The 17,680-nt window shown below is 53.0% G+C and overlaps 1 protein-coding gene across 2 annotated transcripts in view; it reads left to right on the top strand.

Annotated features, from left to right (window-relative positions):
• Positions 1–2,743: 2,743 nt before the first annotated feature.
• Positions 2,744–17,680, top strand: part of Rtn4rl1 (reticulon 4 receptor like 1) — a 76,185-nt gene continuing 61,248 nt past the window's right edge. For both annotated transcript variants that reach the window (XR_012912339.1, XM_075991662.1), the window contains exon 1: positions 2,744–3,264. Coding sequence is in view for 1 of the 2 variants with exons in the window: in XM_075991662.1 (XP_075847777.1) it covers positions 3,252–3,264 (13 nt within the window). In the remaining variant the exon portion in view is untranslated. The remainder of the gene's footprint in view (positions 3,265–17,680) is intronic.

The following is a 17,680-nucleotide window of genomic DNA, read 5'->3' as shown; positions in this document are numbered from 1 at the left end:
GGCCTAAGGCTCCCCTGGAGGCCCTCCCTGCTTGGAAACCCCTAATTAAGGTGCGGAGAGACTTAAAAACAAGCAGTCGGGGACAGGCCTTGCCTGGGAGGCTGCTCAGAGGAGAGATGGCTCAGCAGGCTGGGAGTGAGCAGCCAAGGGAAGGGATAGAAAGGGTCGGTGCCCCTCAGTCTGTGCCACTCTGAGGACGGTATGACTCGGCTCAGAATGTGTTCATTGTGGCACAGTCTTTCACCTTGGTGAGAGTCCAGCCTGGGCTTCCCGTGTTTTCCAGCTTTTCTGGACATCTCCCAACCCTTCAGAGTGCAGGGTCTGAGCTCCAGTAGCCAAGTCTGTCCCCTTGGCACACCAAAACCTAGACTCCCTGTGGATGGCTTCCTTTCTGGTTTTCGCTTCAATTTCCATGGTGAAAAGATTGTCACCAGTGGCACAGTGGCTTCTCCCCAGCAACTGCCTCATCCCCTGGGGCCTTTACCTGGTCAAAGGTATGCCCATGTCCTAACATTGCTATATAGCTTCCATCAGTCATGAGCAGCCCTGCCCCCGTTAGGAAGCCAGGTGATACTGAGGAAAACTGCAGTGCAAAACAAAGAATGTGTCCCTAAGACCTTGCCGCACAGGACACCGTAGCTGCCAATCAGGGTTGAGGATACTTCCATGTGTCCGTGGGGGTCTCCCTTCCTGGGTTACTCAGATGTCTGAGTAATTACCGCCTGTTGAGAAGGCAGACTCGATGTACCCCCTCCCCCATTACAGCACAGCGCCCTACAGCCACCCCCATCCCCTGGCTGGACTCCAAGTCAGCATCCAGCCCTCCTGAAACCCAAAAATAACTGCTTCTCACACTCAGGCCGCCCAACTTTACCCAATATATTGGAGTTCGTGGGGCAAGGGGGTCATGGGGAGGCGGCATGGGAAGGTGGGAAAGGAATGGCATACCCTCGTTTGAGCCCACCCTTTATCACTGCTCACTGGGTGCTCTCGAGCAAGCTGTTTAGCCTCTCTGGGCCTTAGTTTTATGGATTGCCTCCACAGGTCTCTGTGTCCTAGAGTTTAGTCTGCAGGGTCAGAGGAGTTCTACAGCTGGCGGGGACTATGAGAAGGAAGGCTCTGTGTTCCCAACTCTAGCAGGACCAAGCTGGGTTACTAAATAAGGTTACTTTAGATCTTCAAACATTTGTGCCTTCCATCCTTCCTGAGTGCCCTTTCCTCTCAACCTGTTGAACCCAGACCTCAAGGGCACCTTCTCTGAGTCTCCCTCACACCTTATGTTACTTCCTAGTCAGCCCCTTCCTGTATCTGGTAACTTTAGATGCTCTTGAAGGTAGCTTGTGGGGCTTCTATCGTCTGCTTTTTTTTTTTTTTTTTTTTTTTTTTTTTTTTGGTTTTTCGAGACAGGCTTTCTCTGTAGCTTTGGAGCCTGTCCTGGAACTAGCTCTTGTAGACCAGGCTGGCCTCGAACTCACAGAGATCCGCCTGCCTCTGCCTCCCGAGTGCTGGGATTAAAGGCGTGTACCGCCAACACCCGGCTCTATCATTTGCTTTGGATCGTCCTGAGACGGTGTTCTGACTTTAAACCTTAGGGTACCGAGTACCTGAGTACCTGAATGATAATGGCCTTGCCTTTGATCTTCCTACCACAGCCAAGTTTACTCCGCAGAGGAATTCTCTCTGTTCAGAAGACAGCTGTCAAATCAGCTCCATCTCCACGCCGACTGCCACTCCCACCACAGTGAGCTTCTGAAAAACACCCCGCTTGTTTTCTTCCAGGCTCTCATCTGAACTTTTGTCATTTGGTCCAAGAATATAAATTTCAGGAAGACAAGGACCTTCTCTTTTTCACTGACTGAATTCTCACATAGTGTAACGCATGTGTTCAACTGGGTGACCTGACCCAGTCTTTTTCCCTCTTTCGAAGTCATTCTTATCTCAGGCCAGTAGAGGGTGCCGGCCTCCACCTAGGATCTCTGCTGGCTTGAGCCTTCCCGGCACTTGGCCCAGAGGGGCCCTTGCAGGACCCGCTTTCCAGAAGATAACCTCCTCCCCGTTAGGAGAATCCTCGCAAGGGCGGGGTCTGTGTAGGACCGGTGGGGACCAGCGGCCCTCCAGCCGGAGATAGTCTACCTGAATTCGCATTAGTTCCTTATAGGATTTTCAACTGGACCTCCTCGATTGCTTGTTGTCCCGCAAATCTACCCCCAAAGAACAGTGTCTTGGGACTCGGGATGGGGAGACCGCTATTTTGACAAAGCTGTTCTGGGCGGGCAGGGAAGGGCCGTCGAGCCTCGCAGGAGGAAGGGGCACTGGTCAGAGGGAGACGGGGCAAGGGTGTTGGACTTGTGATCAGGACTCCGGGAGGGCACACGCTTCCAGCCGCTTCTCTCCATGACCTCCAGTAGCGAAGGGCGAGCAGGCGGGGGCTGGGCTGCCGGTGCGTGCTCGGAGAAACCTGCTGGGCCGGGGAGGGCGGTTCCAGTGGCCCGACGACCCGCCAAGGACTGGGGCGGATACTTGGACGGACGCGGGCTGAGGATCATCCCCGGGGGCAGGTGCAGCGAAAACACCTTGGGAGGCGGCGCCGCACGGCTGAGCGCCGCTGCCCTGGGAATAGGACGGCGCTCCGCACCGCGAGCTGAGAGCACTTTCATAAATTTTGTATGGGAGGCGCTCCGTGAGCGGGGGCGGGGAGCGGAGAGGGAGGGAGGGAACTGAAGAGCGAGGGAGGGAGGGAGGAGGAAGAGAGGTGGGGGAAGCCAGGGGGAGGAAGGGAGGCGCCCCGCTCCGCGGATCGCTCAGTCCTGCAAACGCGCGCCGGGCGCTTCCCCGGGAGCTGGGCTGTGCGAGTGAGCGCCCTTTTGCAGCAACCGCTGCCCGAGGGGGCGGGGAAGAGGGGACTCCGGCCGGCCGGCCAGGGGGCGGCGTCCCCCCCTCAAAACCGCCTGCAAAGTGTTTGGGGAGGCAAAATCAGGCCGACTGCTCGGCGGAGCAAGCCACTCGCCCCGGGGCTGAGCGAGCGCACTGGGTTGGTTGGGAGCGGTTGCTAGCGGGCGCCGGTGCCCTGGGCGCCGGGCTTGGGCTCACCATGCTCCTGCGGGACCGGGTCGCCGGGCACAAGCGGATCCCCGGCTTGCCCCCGCCTCGACGCGCTCGGATTAGCTGCAGCTGGCTCCCAGGGATTTGAATCTGGACCCCAGGAGGGAGCGCGTTTAGGCCGACCTCTGAGCGGCGGCCCCCCGGCCAACATGCTTCGCAAAGGTGAGTGGGAACCGTAGGAGCAAGTTGGAGTTGAATGGAACTAGGCAGAGCCTCAAGTCCCCGGAACCGTCGAGCGCCGGGGAAATGGGTCCCGGAAGCAGACCCTCGCTAGCTGGCTGGCTTTTGTCACAGGCACCCGCCGTGCGCCTGCTGCTGGAGCTGAGATTCCGTTGGTGGCCTGTTGCGAAACATGGGGTTTGTTCGTGGATCGAGTGGCCAGGCCTCAGGGGTCTGTTTCAAGGGCTCAGAGACCAGAGTAGAAGCCTTTGGTAAAAAGGGAGCTGGCCTCCTGGGACCTTTGCTTTGCCATTATAAAGTTTTGCACTTGCAGGCTCCATCCCCTGCGCGGGCACCTGCCACTGCTTCTGCTGCTTCTGCACCGGGTACCAGTGCAGCCAACGGTCAGTTACCGTGCGACCCCGGCGCTCACCGCGGGTCCTAACTCGGCATCTTCCTAGCCTCCTAGCCTTATCCCCGGGGACAAGCCCTGAGCACTCAGCGACTGAGGGTGGGGAGTGGCAAGAGCCAGAAGTCCGGTTTCTCAAACTTTCCTTATGCCTGGATCAGAGGGACGCGACAGCTAAGGCCGAGCTGGCAGTGTGCGCGGCCAGAGCCAGGCTCAACTTGACTGGAGCTGTCTCGGCGACCACCTCGCCCAGACTCCCCGGCAGCAGGAGCGCAGCAAAGTTGGCGCGGGTGGCGGGGAAGTCCTGCCGCGCCCCCACGTGGTTGCCGTTCTGGGTGCTGTCCCTCGGGTCCAGAAAGGGCAGGTGACCGACCACACGTGAGCCCGCGGACCTGTCACCCTCTGCTCCCCACCTCTGCATGTGTTTCTTTGCTCCGAGGTCCCAGTGAGCTGGCTGTGGTGCCCCTCTGGGACCCCCTTGTCCCTAGCCTGGGCCCGGCGGCTGCTGAGCTGCGGTGTCTGCTGCTGGCTGCTCCCGCCCTGCGGGAGCCAGCTGAGGCGGGAGCTCAGGTAGCGGAGGGGCCTGATCCCTGCGCTCCGCGCTCCAGCCTTAATCCGCCCCTGTTTCCATGGCAACAGACCGAGGTGTCGTAAGCACAGGATTCTGACCTCACAGCAGGATGGGGAAGGAGAAAACGGGCAGGGGGAGGTGGTAAAGGTGGGGGAAGCAAAGCCCCTGATGGGCGGACAGAAGTAGATACCCGATGATGAGAGAGAGCCAGATAAGCAGGTCAGACAGGTGGGTGAAAAGCCACACCTTCCATGTGAGCAGAAAGGGTTGAGTGGTGGTCCAGCCTCAGGCAACCGTGGAGGCTTGGTTGCCCCACCGTGTAAGAACAGTCACAAACTTGTGTATGACTTGTGCCCTCCACGTGGTCGGTACAGTACGGAGAGGGGGGACGACACACTGCCTTTGGCTGTGGCGTGGGGCAGTTCTCTGCAGTAGTTAGAGGAACTGCTTTGCTGTTGACACCCCAGTTCCTTTCACTGCAGAAAAACACAGAAAGTCATTTCAGACACTCAGCAGTGCTGGAGTGCTGGCCAGTGTGTCGGCACAGGAAGGTGATCTTACAGAGCTGAAGACAGTGGAGTCTGAAAAGCCTGGGCATAGAGCATGTAGACTCGTTCTAGCCGGGAAGGCTTCCCAGGCAATTTTTAAAAGGCTGCCATGTCTGGGCTGCAGGTCTGTGATGGAGATAATGGGGAAGAACTGACATCTCATTTCCCTTTTGGTCTTTTGTCTTTTGGCAGTTTACAGTTAAAAATGAGCCACAAAGCAGCCCACACACTTTAGTTATATGGTTTAGGTGCCCGGGGAGGCTCCATCAGCCTTGAAGAGCTCTCTAGTATCCTTGCTAGCCAGAAGCCCCAGTGCATCCTGGGAGGGGATGCTCCCTGGGAGAAGGCACCTTTCCCTGCTCATGAGGTGGTCACTGGAAGCCTGGTAGTCACGTGTGTTTGCCGCTTGGGCTGTTTCTTCCTTCCTGCACAGAAGAGGTTGACTAGAGAGATTCCATCGATTGAAGTTCACACCTGGGTTGACTTGAAGGAAACAGAGCAGAGAAGCCCTCGCCAAGGCTGAGTGGGGCGTGGGTGGCCTGGAGCCTGCTCATGGGACACCGTGAGAGCAAATGACTTGTTCTGGTGCTTTTCCTGGGCAATTTTCTCGTTGGGTCGCTGGTCTGATACCATGGATTTGTCTCTTCTGCCCATGGAGAGATGTTCAGATGTGGATTGTAGGTGTATGCCGAAAGCCAAAGTATGCCTCGGGCTAGTGGCAAGGGAGGTGATCATTGAAGTTTCTGTTTGTGGAGTTGTTCCCAAAGGCTCCAAACAGCAAGGTTTACAGGTTGATTTGAGAAGGCAGTTGCCTGGCTGGTGCAGAATCCTGCATGGGGTCCTGGACCTGGGTGAGCTTAATAGTTTATGGTTTGGATGAGGGTTTGAAGGAAGGAAATGTTTTCTTCCTAGAGGGGGGAGAACAGGCCCTGGACCATGAGAGTCATCTCTCTGATTTCTGATTGTCCTAGTAAAGTTATTTCTGTCAGGCCTTTTTGGGGGTTTGGGGAGATATCTTTATCTCTTAATAAAGAGACTCCACTGGCTACCACTGTGTGAACCAGAAGCACCCCAGTGAAATCCAGCTGCTGACAGTGCTGGTATCTGAAGACTTCAGCAGCTGCTCTGCCGGTGTTTCCAGCTCATAGTCTATCTACCCTGACAGGACCAGGGATATAAAAAGCAAGCCTCTGGTCAAGAGAGATGAGAGGCAAGCAAGGCCCCGAGCCATCCAGCATTTTCCAGGAAGGAAGGGCAGCCTGCTGGGGGTTTTTGCCATTCCAGAATTACAACACTTAAGGTCAGGATCTATGGTTTTCATTTTTAGGGCTATAAAAACAGAATGCAAATCAAGAGCCCGTGGGCTAATACAGAGCCCTTTCCTTAAAGTTTTTGTCTTGTTAAGCAAAGAACTAGAGTGCCAAATAGGCTTTGTTAAGTGGCAGTCTAATTAATAATTTAAAATCGTGTAGCTATCTTTCATTAGAATTTATCTGTACATCAACCACAAAATCAGTCAAACACTAGTTTATAAGTTAATGCCATCCCTAAATAATTCAGCAAGTTCTAGATTAAGGCCTACAACCCTGTAAGATGCTTTTGTTCTCCTGGTGGTCATATCTAGATAGGCTGGCCAGGTAGCTCAGTGGGCTCCTGCTCTGTGAGAAGAACAGAAGCAGAGGGAGAAAGTAGTATGGTGCTGTCAAGTGGCTAGTGGATTCCACAGAGGTCCCTTGTCAGGTGATGTGAGAGTCTCCCCAAGTCAGGTGTGAACGGCGCCATTTCTACATCCTTCTGAGAACATGAGGACCCAGAATTGTGACAACATGGGTTGTCTTTGCCCCAGTGGAAAGAAAAGAGAATATGGTTCATGGATGGCCAAGACACTCTTTCCTGCAGTGGGAAAGATGTGGAGGGGAAATATAAGATCTTTTCTAGAAAGAGCCGAGATAGTTGACTTTTTTAGTCCAAATTCAGCCAGGGAAGTAGAATTTCAGCGTCTCCAACCTTTTTCTATCCCAGCCCAGCCCAGCAATTCAGCCTGGTCGAGCCGTCCTCACCATATGCTTCTTTATCATCAACCCCTCAGAAACTGTGCCTCTCCTCAGAGCTCCTGGTCCTTCCTCCAGAAGAGAACAGCTAAGAGGAGGTTTTGGGGACACCCAGGCAGAGAGGAAAGGCAGAGGAGGTTGCTAAGTAAAGTCGGTGAGGCGTGGTCTCATCTGCAAGCAGAAACAAGGCGCAGGGTTTCTGCTTGTTTTGTGTTGTATTGAGACAGGGTCTCTCTGTGTAGCCCTAGCTATTCTGGAGCTCACTATATTCGCCAGGATGGCCTTGAACCCAGAGATCTATTTGCCTTTGTCTCCCAGAGTCCTGGGTTAAAGGCATGTGGTACCATGCCCAGCAAGAAGTGAGCTAAGGACAGTGGTGACCTTGGATAAGGTAGGCAGTGTGTTTGACCCGGTTCTTGTCATGAGAGCATGGGGTCCATTTCTTGGTACAGAACCTTTAGGTCCATTTTCTATAGGGAAATTGTCTGGGAGCCAAACTCCCAGGATCAATATTGTTCCTTCTCTGTAGGAGTGAACCTCCTGGGCTCCGCTTCACGTACTAGCCGCTAGCCCATCAGAGGGTTCAACACTGCTGCGGAGACCAGGTAGAGAACCATAGCAGATGGGCATAGAGCCAAGAGAGGCTCTTGGCTAAGTCTGACAAGAGGAAGTCTCATTAGGAAAAGGCAGGGAAGGATAACTATTTGCCCTCTTAATCTGAGCAGAGTTGCCAACAGAAGGGGACCAAACGGGGAGCCTGAGGAGTGAATCCACCTCTAAGCTCTAGACACATCTTTGGGAGGGGGCCTGAGAAAGGACAGAGCAGTCCGTGCCGATGAACTGAGCCGGAGGGGGCAGGCATCATGAAGGATGTCGAGAACTGGTCCGTTTGGTACCATCTGCAGTGAAGTAGTGGTTAAGGTTAAAGCAGAGAGGAGATGACAGGGAGGGAACAGATGGCCAAGGAAGCAAAATAGCTGGCAAAACGGGAACAGAGCCTCCAGGGACAGCAGAAGGCAGGACCTCAGCACCGAGTGCCGGAAGCAGCCCTTTCCTTGGTGTGTGACGGCCAGGCCACCCTGGGTAGAAGTGAGTCAGGGAGCTATCTGGGTATGGCAGCATATGGATATAATCTGGCACCCAGGAGGCTGAGGCAGGACGATTGGAAGTTAAAGATCAGTATGGACTACACAGTAAGACACACACACACATCTGGAGATGTGGCTCACTGGTAGAGCATTTATTTAGTACTATGGGTCTATCAGCAGCGGTTTGGGAGGGAGAAGTGAAACAGAAAAGGAGTCATGGATGGGGATGAGGGAGGGAGCCCTCGCTGGCGTGCCTAAGCTAGCGCCCAGGTGCAAGCGCCTTCATAGATGCCGATGAACAGGGCAAGGAGGCAGGACTAGGTTAGCTCTCATAGAGCGAGCCAAACCACCTTGGATCTTCAGAGCACGCTTGAAGGAGAAACCTAGGAAGGGATTCAGATGCCACCAGGAAGTGCATAGCAGGGCATGGACCATTCTTCCGAACTCACCACTGTCTCCCACTAACAATAACTGTTCATATCTGCTTACACCTGCTTACACCTACTGTGGGCTAAGGGCATGCCACGTGCCATCTCCACAGTAAGATCCATCTGTGCTTATTCTCACTTTCAAGAAGAGGAAGCTGGGGATGGAGAGATGATTCAGTAGTTAAGAGCGAGTGCCGCTATTGCAGAGGACCTGAGTTCAGTTCTCAGCACCCATATCAGACAGCTCACAACCACCTGTAACTCCAGCTTCAGGGTACCTGACACCTTCTGGCCTCTGCAGGCGTCTGTGCTCACACACATCCCCACACAGAGACGCGTAATCAAAATAAGAACAAAAAGAAACTGAGGCACAGGCATATTCGTGTCGTCGTCCTTGGATTTGTGTCTTCCACCTAACTTCCTGTTACATCTGGCTGTAGTCCAAGCCTCTGCCAAGAGCCCACACTATTTTCTCACCCTCTCAACCCCAAAGCTCCACCGTCTCATGTGCCCATCTGTCTTGGTTTCTATGACATTTGTTTTGTGGGGTGCTCATGAGTCACTTGTGTCCTGGTAGTTTCCCCCAGAGAGCTCCGTGCCTGGGACCCAGAGTCCTGAACCTCCGTCTCCTGTATCTTCTATTTGATGTCCCCCTTCGAGTCTGGACAGACCCATTCCTTCCTCTACTGCTGCTTTGTCCTCTTTATTGCCGACAGACATAGGACAGTTGGCCAGGAGCTCTAGGTCAGCTTCACAGTCTCCAGAAAGGCCCAAAACCTTAGCTTTTGTGGGCCAGTCAACACTCTCAGCCGTCTCCGGTGGCCGCTGTCCCTGGCACCTCTTCCAGGCTAACAGGACTGGCCAATACAGCCACACCCACACTGTGTGGGTGGCTACTCCCTAGAGCAACATGCTGCCCAGGTGATTGGCAGGCTGATTGAGACAAATGCTTCCACCCATACCGGCTTTTCTCTTTTCATGGTCCAGTCATGGCCTACCAGCCAGGATGACACCTGCAGGACTCAGGGCCGGTTCTGTGCCCTTCCAGCTGCAGTAAATAACCACGCAAAGCAAGGCAGAGTCTCGCTGAGTCGGGGTGTGGAAGCGTGAAATCCCACCTCAGAGGGGAGGCTTCCCTCCACTCAGTTGAGGAGGCATCTGATCTAATGGATACAACGGGTGCTCGTGAGCCTGTGATTACTGCCTCATCAGTCAGCAGAGTTTGGAGGCGAAACTGCAAACAAGCCCCTGATATCTGACTCACGAGACTCACTCTGGGGGCTTCTGTGCTAGCACAGCAAGAGAGCTGACACAAAGCAGTGTGTGCGTGTGTGTGCGTGTGCGTGCACGTGTGTGTGCAGAAACACACCTGGCGAGCATGCAACAGGCTCTCAGAGTGTGTGAGTTCGAGGTCCACTGCTGCAAAGCAGCACACCCCAAGTGCACTGGCACAGATGTGAGCACCCACGCTCCTATCCACTAGCATGGCTTAATGCCACAGCGGAATGGTGAGCCACTCATTTGGGGGCCCCGGGAGTGGGTGGGCCACTGCGGTTGTGTGCCACATGTTGGGGACAAAGCTTGGCGAGTGGGTGTGTGGCTCGCCCTATAAGGGGGTGGGTGGGCACGACTCAGCACACGTCTGCCAGGGGACGGGCCACTACAGCCCCCAGAGACAGAGCCTCTTGGCAGTTCACTGGCTTCTTTCCAGAGAGTGCTAGCATCACGGTGACAATTTGATTAGTATATAGGAAACAGAGCAAAAGTCTTCCCTGAGTCAGGGGAAAAGCTGGACTCCCAACTCTCCACCCATGGAGGTATATGAAAGTTACTTCTGCCTCCAGATAATCAGGGCTCTCTCTGGGCTCGTGACCAGCTGATTGCGAAGGAGGCCTTTACATAGGCTTATGTAGAGAGATTCATGAGGCCCTAGGGGAAAAATTGGCATTCTTCTTACGATGATTTATTTATAGGGCTATTGGATGATGGGATGTGGAGGCCAAGGTGCCTCCATTAGCGAGAAGCACACAAGGCAGGAAGCCTTGCTCTGCGTTTGACATTTAGTGGGCCGACTCCTACCAGGGAGCTGCTTTTTCTGTTAGAAGGTTTTGCCTTTAATGTTCTATTCATGGACTTGTCTGGGCGGGCTGAGGGAAAGAAGGAACATGTGGGGAGATGGGCCAGGAACTGGCCAGTCTCAGGGGACACAGAGCCGGGAGTGGTCACTCAGTGTGGGGACAGCCTGGACCAGCGGGACACTGGAGGAGAGAGGCTCTTGCACTGTGAACTGCTCACCTGCCACCTCTCCTGGGCACGTGCTCCACGCAACACGCTGTACTGCGTGTTTGCTTTCCAGTCTCTCTTCCTCCACCAGCTGACTGCAGTACTCTAGCAAGGCTTTGGCCTTGGTGACACCTCTTTTCTTCTGGAAACTGTGGAATCATGGGAAGAAGAACCTCATAGTTGGAGTCCTGGAACGGGGTGAAGGTTCATTCTGTGACTGACTCACTAGGGCCCTGGGCATATCTCTTCCTCCTTGGGCCTCAGCTTACCCACTTATAATATGGGTCGATTGATAGTCTTCAAAATATTTTTTTCGGCTTTTCGAGAAAGGGTTTCTCTGTAGATTTGGAGCTGTCCGGGAACTAGCTCTTGTAAACCAGGATAGCCTTGAACTCACAGAGGTCCGCCTGCCTCTGCCTCCTGAGTGCTGGGATTAAAGGTGTGTGCCACCATCTCCCGGCCTTCAAAATACTTTTCAGCAGTAGAACCGTGTCTTCAATGCTTTCCAGTGTCAGAGCCAGGAGTATGCATAAGGGTGGAGCCCTGGCCATGGCTAAGGAAAGAGCTCCTGCCTTCCTCCAGTTTAGAGACTTGGCCGCCTCCCTGCTTGCTTCGTCAGTTTAGAGGCTTGTGAAGCCCATACGATCCATCCTAGTAAGGCTTTGCACACTGGAAGGTCACTAGTGTGTTAACAGGGAGAATATCCTTCTCCCTGGAGCATAGGACTTGAGAGCAGGTTTCCTCTCTTGAGGAATCCTGGTGTCCTGGAGGAGTTATCTGTGCAGGCAGCATCCTGTCTGTCGCTCCCGCCCCTCCCCACGACATCATCATTCCTCAAGCTAGACATCTCGCTTTATCGCCGGGGCGCCTTGACTCTGTTGACTGTCCTGTCTCCTGACTTCCATAACAACCACTTGCTGGGCCTCTCCCAGTCGCCTGTTGCTGCTGCTGCTCCTCAACTTACCTCCTCAGCTTCATCTCCTCTGCCATCTTCCACTGAGGTACCACTTGCTGATCCCAGAGAGCATGCTGCTTCAGATGCCCAGTCTCCTCAGGTGATTCTCAGATGTCCTCACTTGTTGCCTCCCTGGTACCTCAAAATCTAGCTTCCCTGGTGTTCTTCCTGCTCCTGCCCTTTGTTTCTTGGCTCTTTCCCTCTTTCGGCCAGTTTGGTGTCTAGCACCATCTTATCCCCATGCATCTATCTCAATTCTAGAACCGGAAGTCCCAGAGGATGAGCTCCCCCCCCCACTGCTGTCCAAGCCTCCACCCTGGCCAGCTGCCTCCCTGCCTCCTCCACTGCCTTCACCCAAAGTAGGCTCTTCACTGTGCCAGGATTCCACAGTGCTATCTGCTCTTGTCATTCTCTGGTTTACTTTTTTTCCACTGACACATTAAGATTGTACATATTTATGGACGCCACGTGATGCCCTGTCACTCACCAGCTTAAAACCTTCAGAGATTCTTTCCTGCAGGGCATGACCCAGACTTCCTAGCCTGGCTGTCAAGCCCTCCCACCTCCCCCTCCCCATTCCCTATTTTGAACTCTAAGCTCCAGGTCTGCTCAATGACTTTTCCATTCTACTGAATCATGTTTCTTCCCCATCTCTAGGGATTTGCCCAAATAAATCTGCCTAGAATACTCTTGGTTGCTTTCCTCTACATTCCTAATCTCCAGACAGCAGCTGACACCCTGTCTGCCTCCTGGGAGTGCATCCCTGGACCTGGAAGGGTCCTGTTTTACCCCACTTTATAGAAATGACTTTTCTATTGTCTATGCCTGATGGTCAGTTCGGTCCCATGAGAATACTGGTCACCTCCTTCCCCATTGTCCTGCTAAACCCACTCACTACCCTTGGTCTGCCCCACAAGGTTGGCTTATCCAAGTTCAACAATGGGCTTATCTTCAAGTAGAGGCAAGCCACCATGACTTCTCTGTATCCCCATAAGAAGAGTAACCCACAGGTTTTTCCAAAAGTGCAGCCCAAAAAGATTCAAGCAGGTAGTTTATGTGGGCAGAGATCCTGGGAACTGCCTGGGGTTAGTGGTGAGCTGACAGAGAGAAGGCAAGGAGCCAAAAATAATGCCCTTGTCATACAGCTTCCCACTGTTGCCATCCAGAACTTAAACTCACCTGGCAAACTTTGGGGTACAGTTTGAGAGAGCATGCATCTCTTTATCTCACCCAGAGAGGAAGGCAGGGAAGCCTGGTGGGTTTATACTCTACTCCCCTACCAAGCATTCAGGGGCCAAACATGACTTCTGGGGAGGCGTTGATGCCCAGGTGCTTTTGGCCTGCTCTAGGGTTAACAAAGCCAGCAGCAGCTCCATTGCTACAGAAAGTCTCTGGCAAAGCGAGGGTGGGGTGGGGGTGGGGCTGGAGCGGGAGGGAGGCTGCTGGAAACTGAAATGGTCCAGGCTTGAGCTGTGGGCAGGTCCTGGCTGCATCTGCCACCAGTTCCTGCCAGCGCTGTTCTTTGCTGTTTTGTGTTGTTCATATGATACACCCTTCCCTCCTGCAACCCCAGTGTGTGTCTCAGGGTTCCTCAACTCCCCTGTTCCTACCTTGCAGATTCATAAAACAATTCAATCCAAGGCCGGGCAGCGGTGGCACATGCCTTTAATCCCAGCACTCAGGAGGTAGAGGCAGGCATATTTCTGAGTTCCAGTTTAGTCAGGGCTACACGGAAGAAACCCTGTCTGCAGAAAACAAAACAAAACAAAACAAAAATATTCAATTCATGGATACTGTTTTCTATCAGGATCCAACTAAGCCAGCATCCTGCATGAAGTATCATGCATCCATGGGATGGATGACCGGTTAGTAAATTAATTCTACCATAGACTCAGATACAAACAACTTAGCAGGAAAAGTTAACTTTTACATTGTGTTGCAGCCCTAAGATTAATTAAATCATGAAATCCTTCAGGTTTTTGTTGTTTCCTTGAGACAGGCCTCAATATGTTGTCCAGCCATTCTCTAACCTGGTTTCTAGCTGGGATTTCAGACTCCTGGCTAACTTTAGAGCATTTCAGAAAACACAGAGAGAGAGAGAGAGAGTCTCTGGAGCCAGGAGAAGCTGTAGGGCAGGGTCCTGTGGTGTTTGCTGGGCAACTCCCACCTTCACCCCAAAAGCAACAAGTTCAGGTCTAATTAGTTCAAGTCACAGGAGGAGATTCAGAGGCTACCAGAATGTGGGAATGTGTGAGCCCAGAGCTGTCCCAGCTCCTTTTGTCTCCTCCTCCCAGGCACAGAAAAAGGCAGGACCGGCTCTATGTGGGGGAAAAACAACATTCTCAACTGGAGAAGTTTAGGTTTGGACTTGGCAGATTTTGAAAGGAACAAAATTTGCACAATCGATTCCATGGCAAATGAAAACCTCTGGTGGACACTCTGGGCTTCCGAGATCTGAACTGTTTAAATGAGGCTGGAGTGAACACGAGGAGGTGAAATTGCTATCCGCAGCTGAGCGCAGGTGGTGCCCGGGGTGGGAAGACTGCTCTTTTGTCTCCTCTCCAGCCTGTGGAAATGACTTGCTCCTTTGAACTGAGCCTCTCCTCTCCTTACAGGTGGCCTCGGGGTTGCTGCCCAGGCCTGTGGTTTCAGTAGAAAATCCAAGCAGAGGGAGAGAAGCTGGTGGCCCTGCACAGGGTCAGACAGAAGGAAGCGGCCAGCCGAGGGGCACATTTTATCACCCAATCCAACGATGGGGCAGAGGCTGGCCAGGGTCTGGCTGCGGCTGACTTTCTTCTTCCTGTAATTGGCCCACTGCCCCTGGTGCTGCTGCCTTGAGGACACAATAGATTGCAGAATCAAGGCTAGTTGGAAATGGAAGTGTGGGCGCGAGATGAGCACCCCGCCACCCCGCGCTTCCCCAGCCTCCAGGAAGGCAGCTCAGGATGCAGCCTCGCTGTAGTTCCCCTCCAGGCCTCTCCCCTGCACAGTCTGTTCCACCTCCTTTACATCCCTGGGTTGTCATCTTGCCTATGGCTCAATATGGCTACCGGAGGTTACTCTGTAAGTAGGTCTTTCTGCTTCCCCTCCCACAATGCACTGCTTCATACTCTGTTGTTAGTGTTACTAGGGATTTACCAGCAGAAAGACTCAGACTGAGTCAACCAGGCTGCGGCTCTTGTCAGGACACGCAATGGTTATGGCTCCCTTCAGATTTTCTCTTCATGGGGTGAAGCAAGAAGTATATGAGAAGGCTCTCTGCCGGTTCACAAATAGGAATGTCACAACTCTCGGGATTCTGTTCTTTGTTTGGTTTTGAGGCAGGTTCAGTCTCTGTAGTTGAGACTAGCCTCAAAATGTAGCCCAGACTGGCTTTGAAGTCAATCCTCCTGTCTCCACCTCCCAAATGCTGTAATTACAGACGGAAGCCACCATACCTGGCTGGATGTAATGGCTATTGACTGGTGGCCTACTGCTATCTGGGCAGGGGATGATGCCACGAACAAGCCAAGTCCCCTGCTGTTACGGAGCGTGCACTAGAGTGGGGGTGGGGAAATAGGTAATAAACCACTGACTATAATCTCTCAAGTAAGGCTGAGTGCTTAGCAGAAAATCGGCAGAGTTAATTAAAGGATAGGCGGTAACTGGAGAGCTTTTGATTTAGAGACAGGGGCTGCGAGGCCCTTTCTGAGGAGGCAATTTCGGAACCGGGGCCTAAGCAGAGAGAAAGTCTAAGTTCTGTAGGCGATCAGACCTACTTCAACCTGGGCGAGGGCTCCCGATAGCAAAGTACAAAGCCCCTGAGGCAGGGGTATGCCTGTTGGTATGCCTGCTGGCTGCTCTGGAGATGTGGACAGAGCCGGCATTTTGAGGTGTGGCCTGGGGAGTTAGTTTGACATTTATTTGGAGAGGACCAGGGCTTGGGACCCATCCCAATTATGTCAGCCACCTTGATCAGGGAATCGGAGATCTAGGCACCAGTCACGATGGAGTGAGGGAGGTTTGCTGGGTCTGGTGAGCCCCTTGCTTCAGGGTCACACACTTTCCTTAGCTATTTCTGTGGCCAAGGTGTGGTCAGAGGTGGTCCCACAGCCCTTCCTTTATACGGCAAAGCGCATGCGTGGATGAGTTCTTGTGCGGTCTTGTCTGCCCATCTGCCACCTCGCACTTTCACTTTCATGGACCATCAGTGTTGGCCAGGCCTGAGCCCCTGTGCGGCGTTGTCATTTCCCACTTAGCTTGGTTTGCTTTTAGCCGTGCCGGGAATCAAACCCAAGGCTCTGTGGATATGAAGCCAGCACTCTGCCACTGGGTACATCCCCTGCCATCTCCTGGGTGACTGACTCTCACTGTGGTCCAGGAGGCAGCAGGTTGATGTTCAGAGTGGAGTCACTTCGCAGGAGGTTAGCCTGATGGGAGAAGCCCCATGGTGGGGAGAAGCCACTGGCTGGAGAGAAGGGAAATGAAGGCGTAGGTGTCAGAGCAGGTGGTCTCAAGTGAGGGACAGGTGGCTGGAGGGGAGGGTCTACCTCTCCAGCCCACCTGGCCAGACTTTGTGAGAGAGGAGCCCTTGAGGAAGAGGTGAGAGACTAGAAGGCTGTCCGAGGCCCCCCAGGCCATCAGATTGTCACTGTCCATGTCACCAGGTGGCAGATTAGTGGTCAGATAGATTGGCAGGAGTTTATTATTGCAGACCCTTAAGTACCAAAGAGGAGGAGGGTTGGTTAGCTCAACAGCCGCAGAGTAATTTTTTTGAACTTGCCAAATCGTACATAGCCATGGTAGAAAACCACAGGCTTTCGAAAAGGAGAAAAATCACTGAAATCTCACAGCCCAAGGAGCAAGTGCGCGGAAGGTCAGCCTGTCGGGTATGTGCTGCTTCCTTCTGCAGTCCCGTGTCCTGTCCTAATTGTCTCCTGAACACTTTTATTTCCAGCCATGCTAAGCCTTTTGTTTGTTTTTGTTATGACATGGGGCTTTGTTATGTAGCCCAGGCTGGCCTAGCATGCCTGGGCTCCAGTGATGCTTCTGCTTCCTGAGTGGCCTCTCCACCTAACCCAGTTACTACAGTTTTTGCTGTTTTGAGACATGGTCTCACCAGGTAGTCCTGGCTGGCCTAGAACTCACTATGTAGTTCAGACTGGCTTTGAAATCAGAGAGATCCTCTTGTCTCTGCCTCCTGAGTGCTGGGATTAAAGGTGTGTGCTGACCAAAGTCTAAGATCCAGTGGCTGTAAATGTTTTATAATATACCATGCAAAGTCTCCTGATATTTGCAGGACTTTTGTTAGAGACCACATCTTGGCCAACATCTGTCAGATTTAGCCCCGTGCTTTGTGACCTCTGAGAAAGGAGGTGGGGCTGTGCAGGGAGCTGTGTAGATGAAGGCCATCATTGGGGTTGAGTGACAGTCATCGTGACTCACCAGCATCTAGTTAGAACCCAAAGCCAGAATCAGAAAGGAGGTGCCCCTCCCTATCTCTCTCCCACCTCTGTGTGTGTGTACATGTGAGTATGTGAGTGTGTGTGTGTGTGTGTGTGTGTGTGTGTGTGTGTGTGATAACCATGGCCTTAGTATCCAGTAAAAAAGGTTGCTGGGGAAGCCAAGAGGGCGATTACAGAGGCATCCGTTGTCTTTGATGCTGGGTGGTTTGTGACTATAGGAAAGTTCTGAGGATAGGTGTGAAGAGGAATACGTCCCTTGCTTCTGATTTGCACTGAGGGACTCGATCGACTTTCAGGATCTTAGACCGAGAATGTAGTTCAGTTGGTAGAGTACTTGGCTAGCATTTGTAAAGTACTGCGTTCCGTCTCCAGCGCCATCCAAATGGGACATGGTGGCAAATGCTTTACATCCCAGCACTTGGGTAACAGAGGCAAGAGGGTGGGCGGTTCTGGCCATCCTTCTCTACGTAGCATGTTCAGGGCATTCTGGGATACATGGGGGAAATTATACATTCTTTGAAATTTGATACTAAAGGGATCTGATCTCTCAACTGAGGGAACAGGCTCAGAGAATTATAACTTTCCCAAAGTCACACAGCATTGGAAATTGTCGCTCTAGAGCTGGAGAGATAGCTCAGTGGT

Source organism: Microtus pennsylvanicus, chromosome 11 (assembly GCF_037038515.1).
Source record: "Microtus pennsylvanicus isolate mMicPen1 chromosome 11, mMicPen1.hap1, whole genome shotgun sequence".
Lineage (NCBI taxonomy): Eukaryota > Metazoa > Chordata > Mammalia > Rodentia > Cricetidae > Microtus > Microtus pennsylvanicus.
This window is presented reverse-complemented; position numbering and strand designations above follow the sequence as displayed.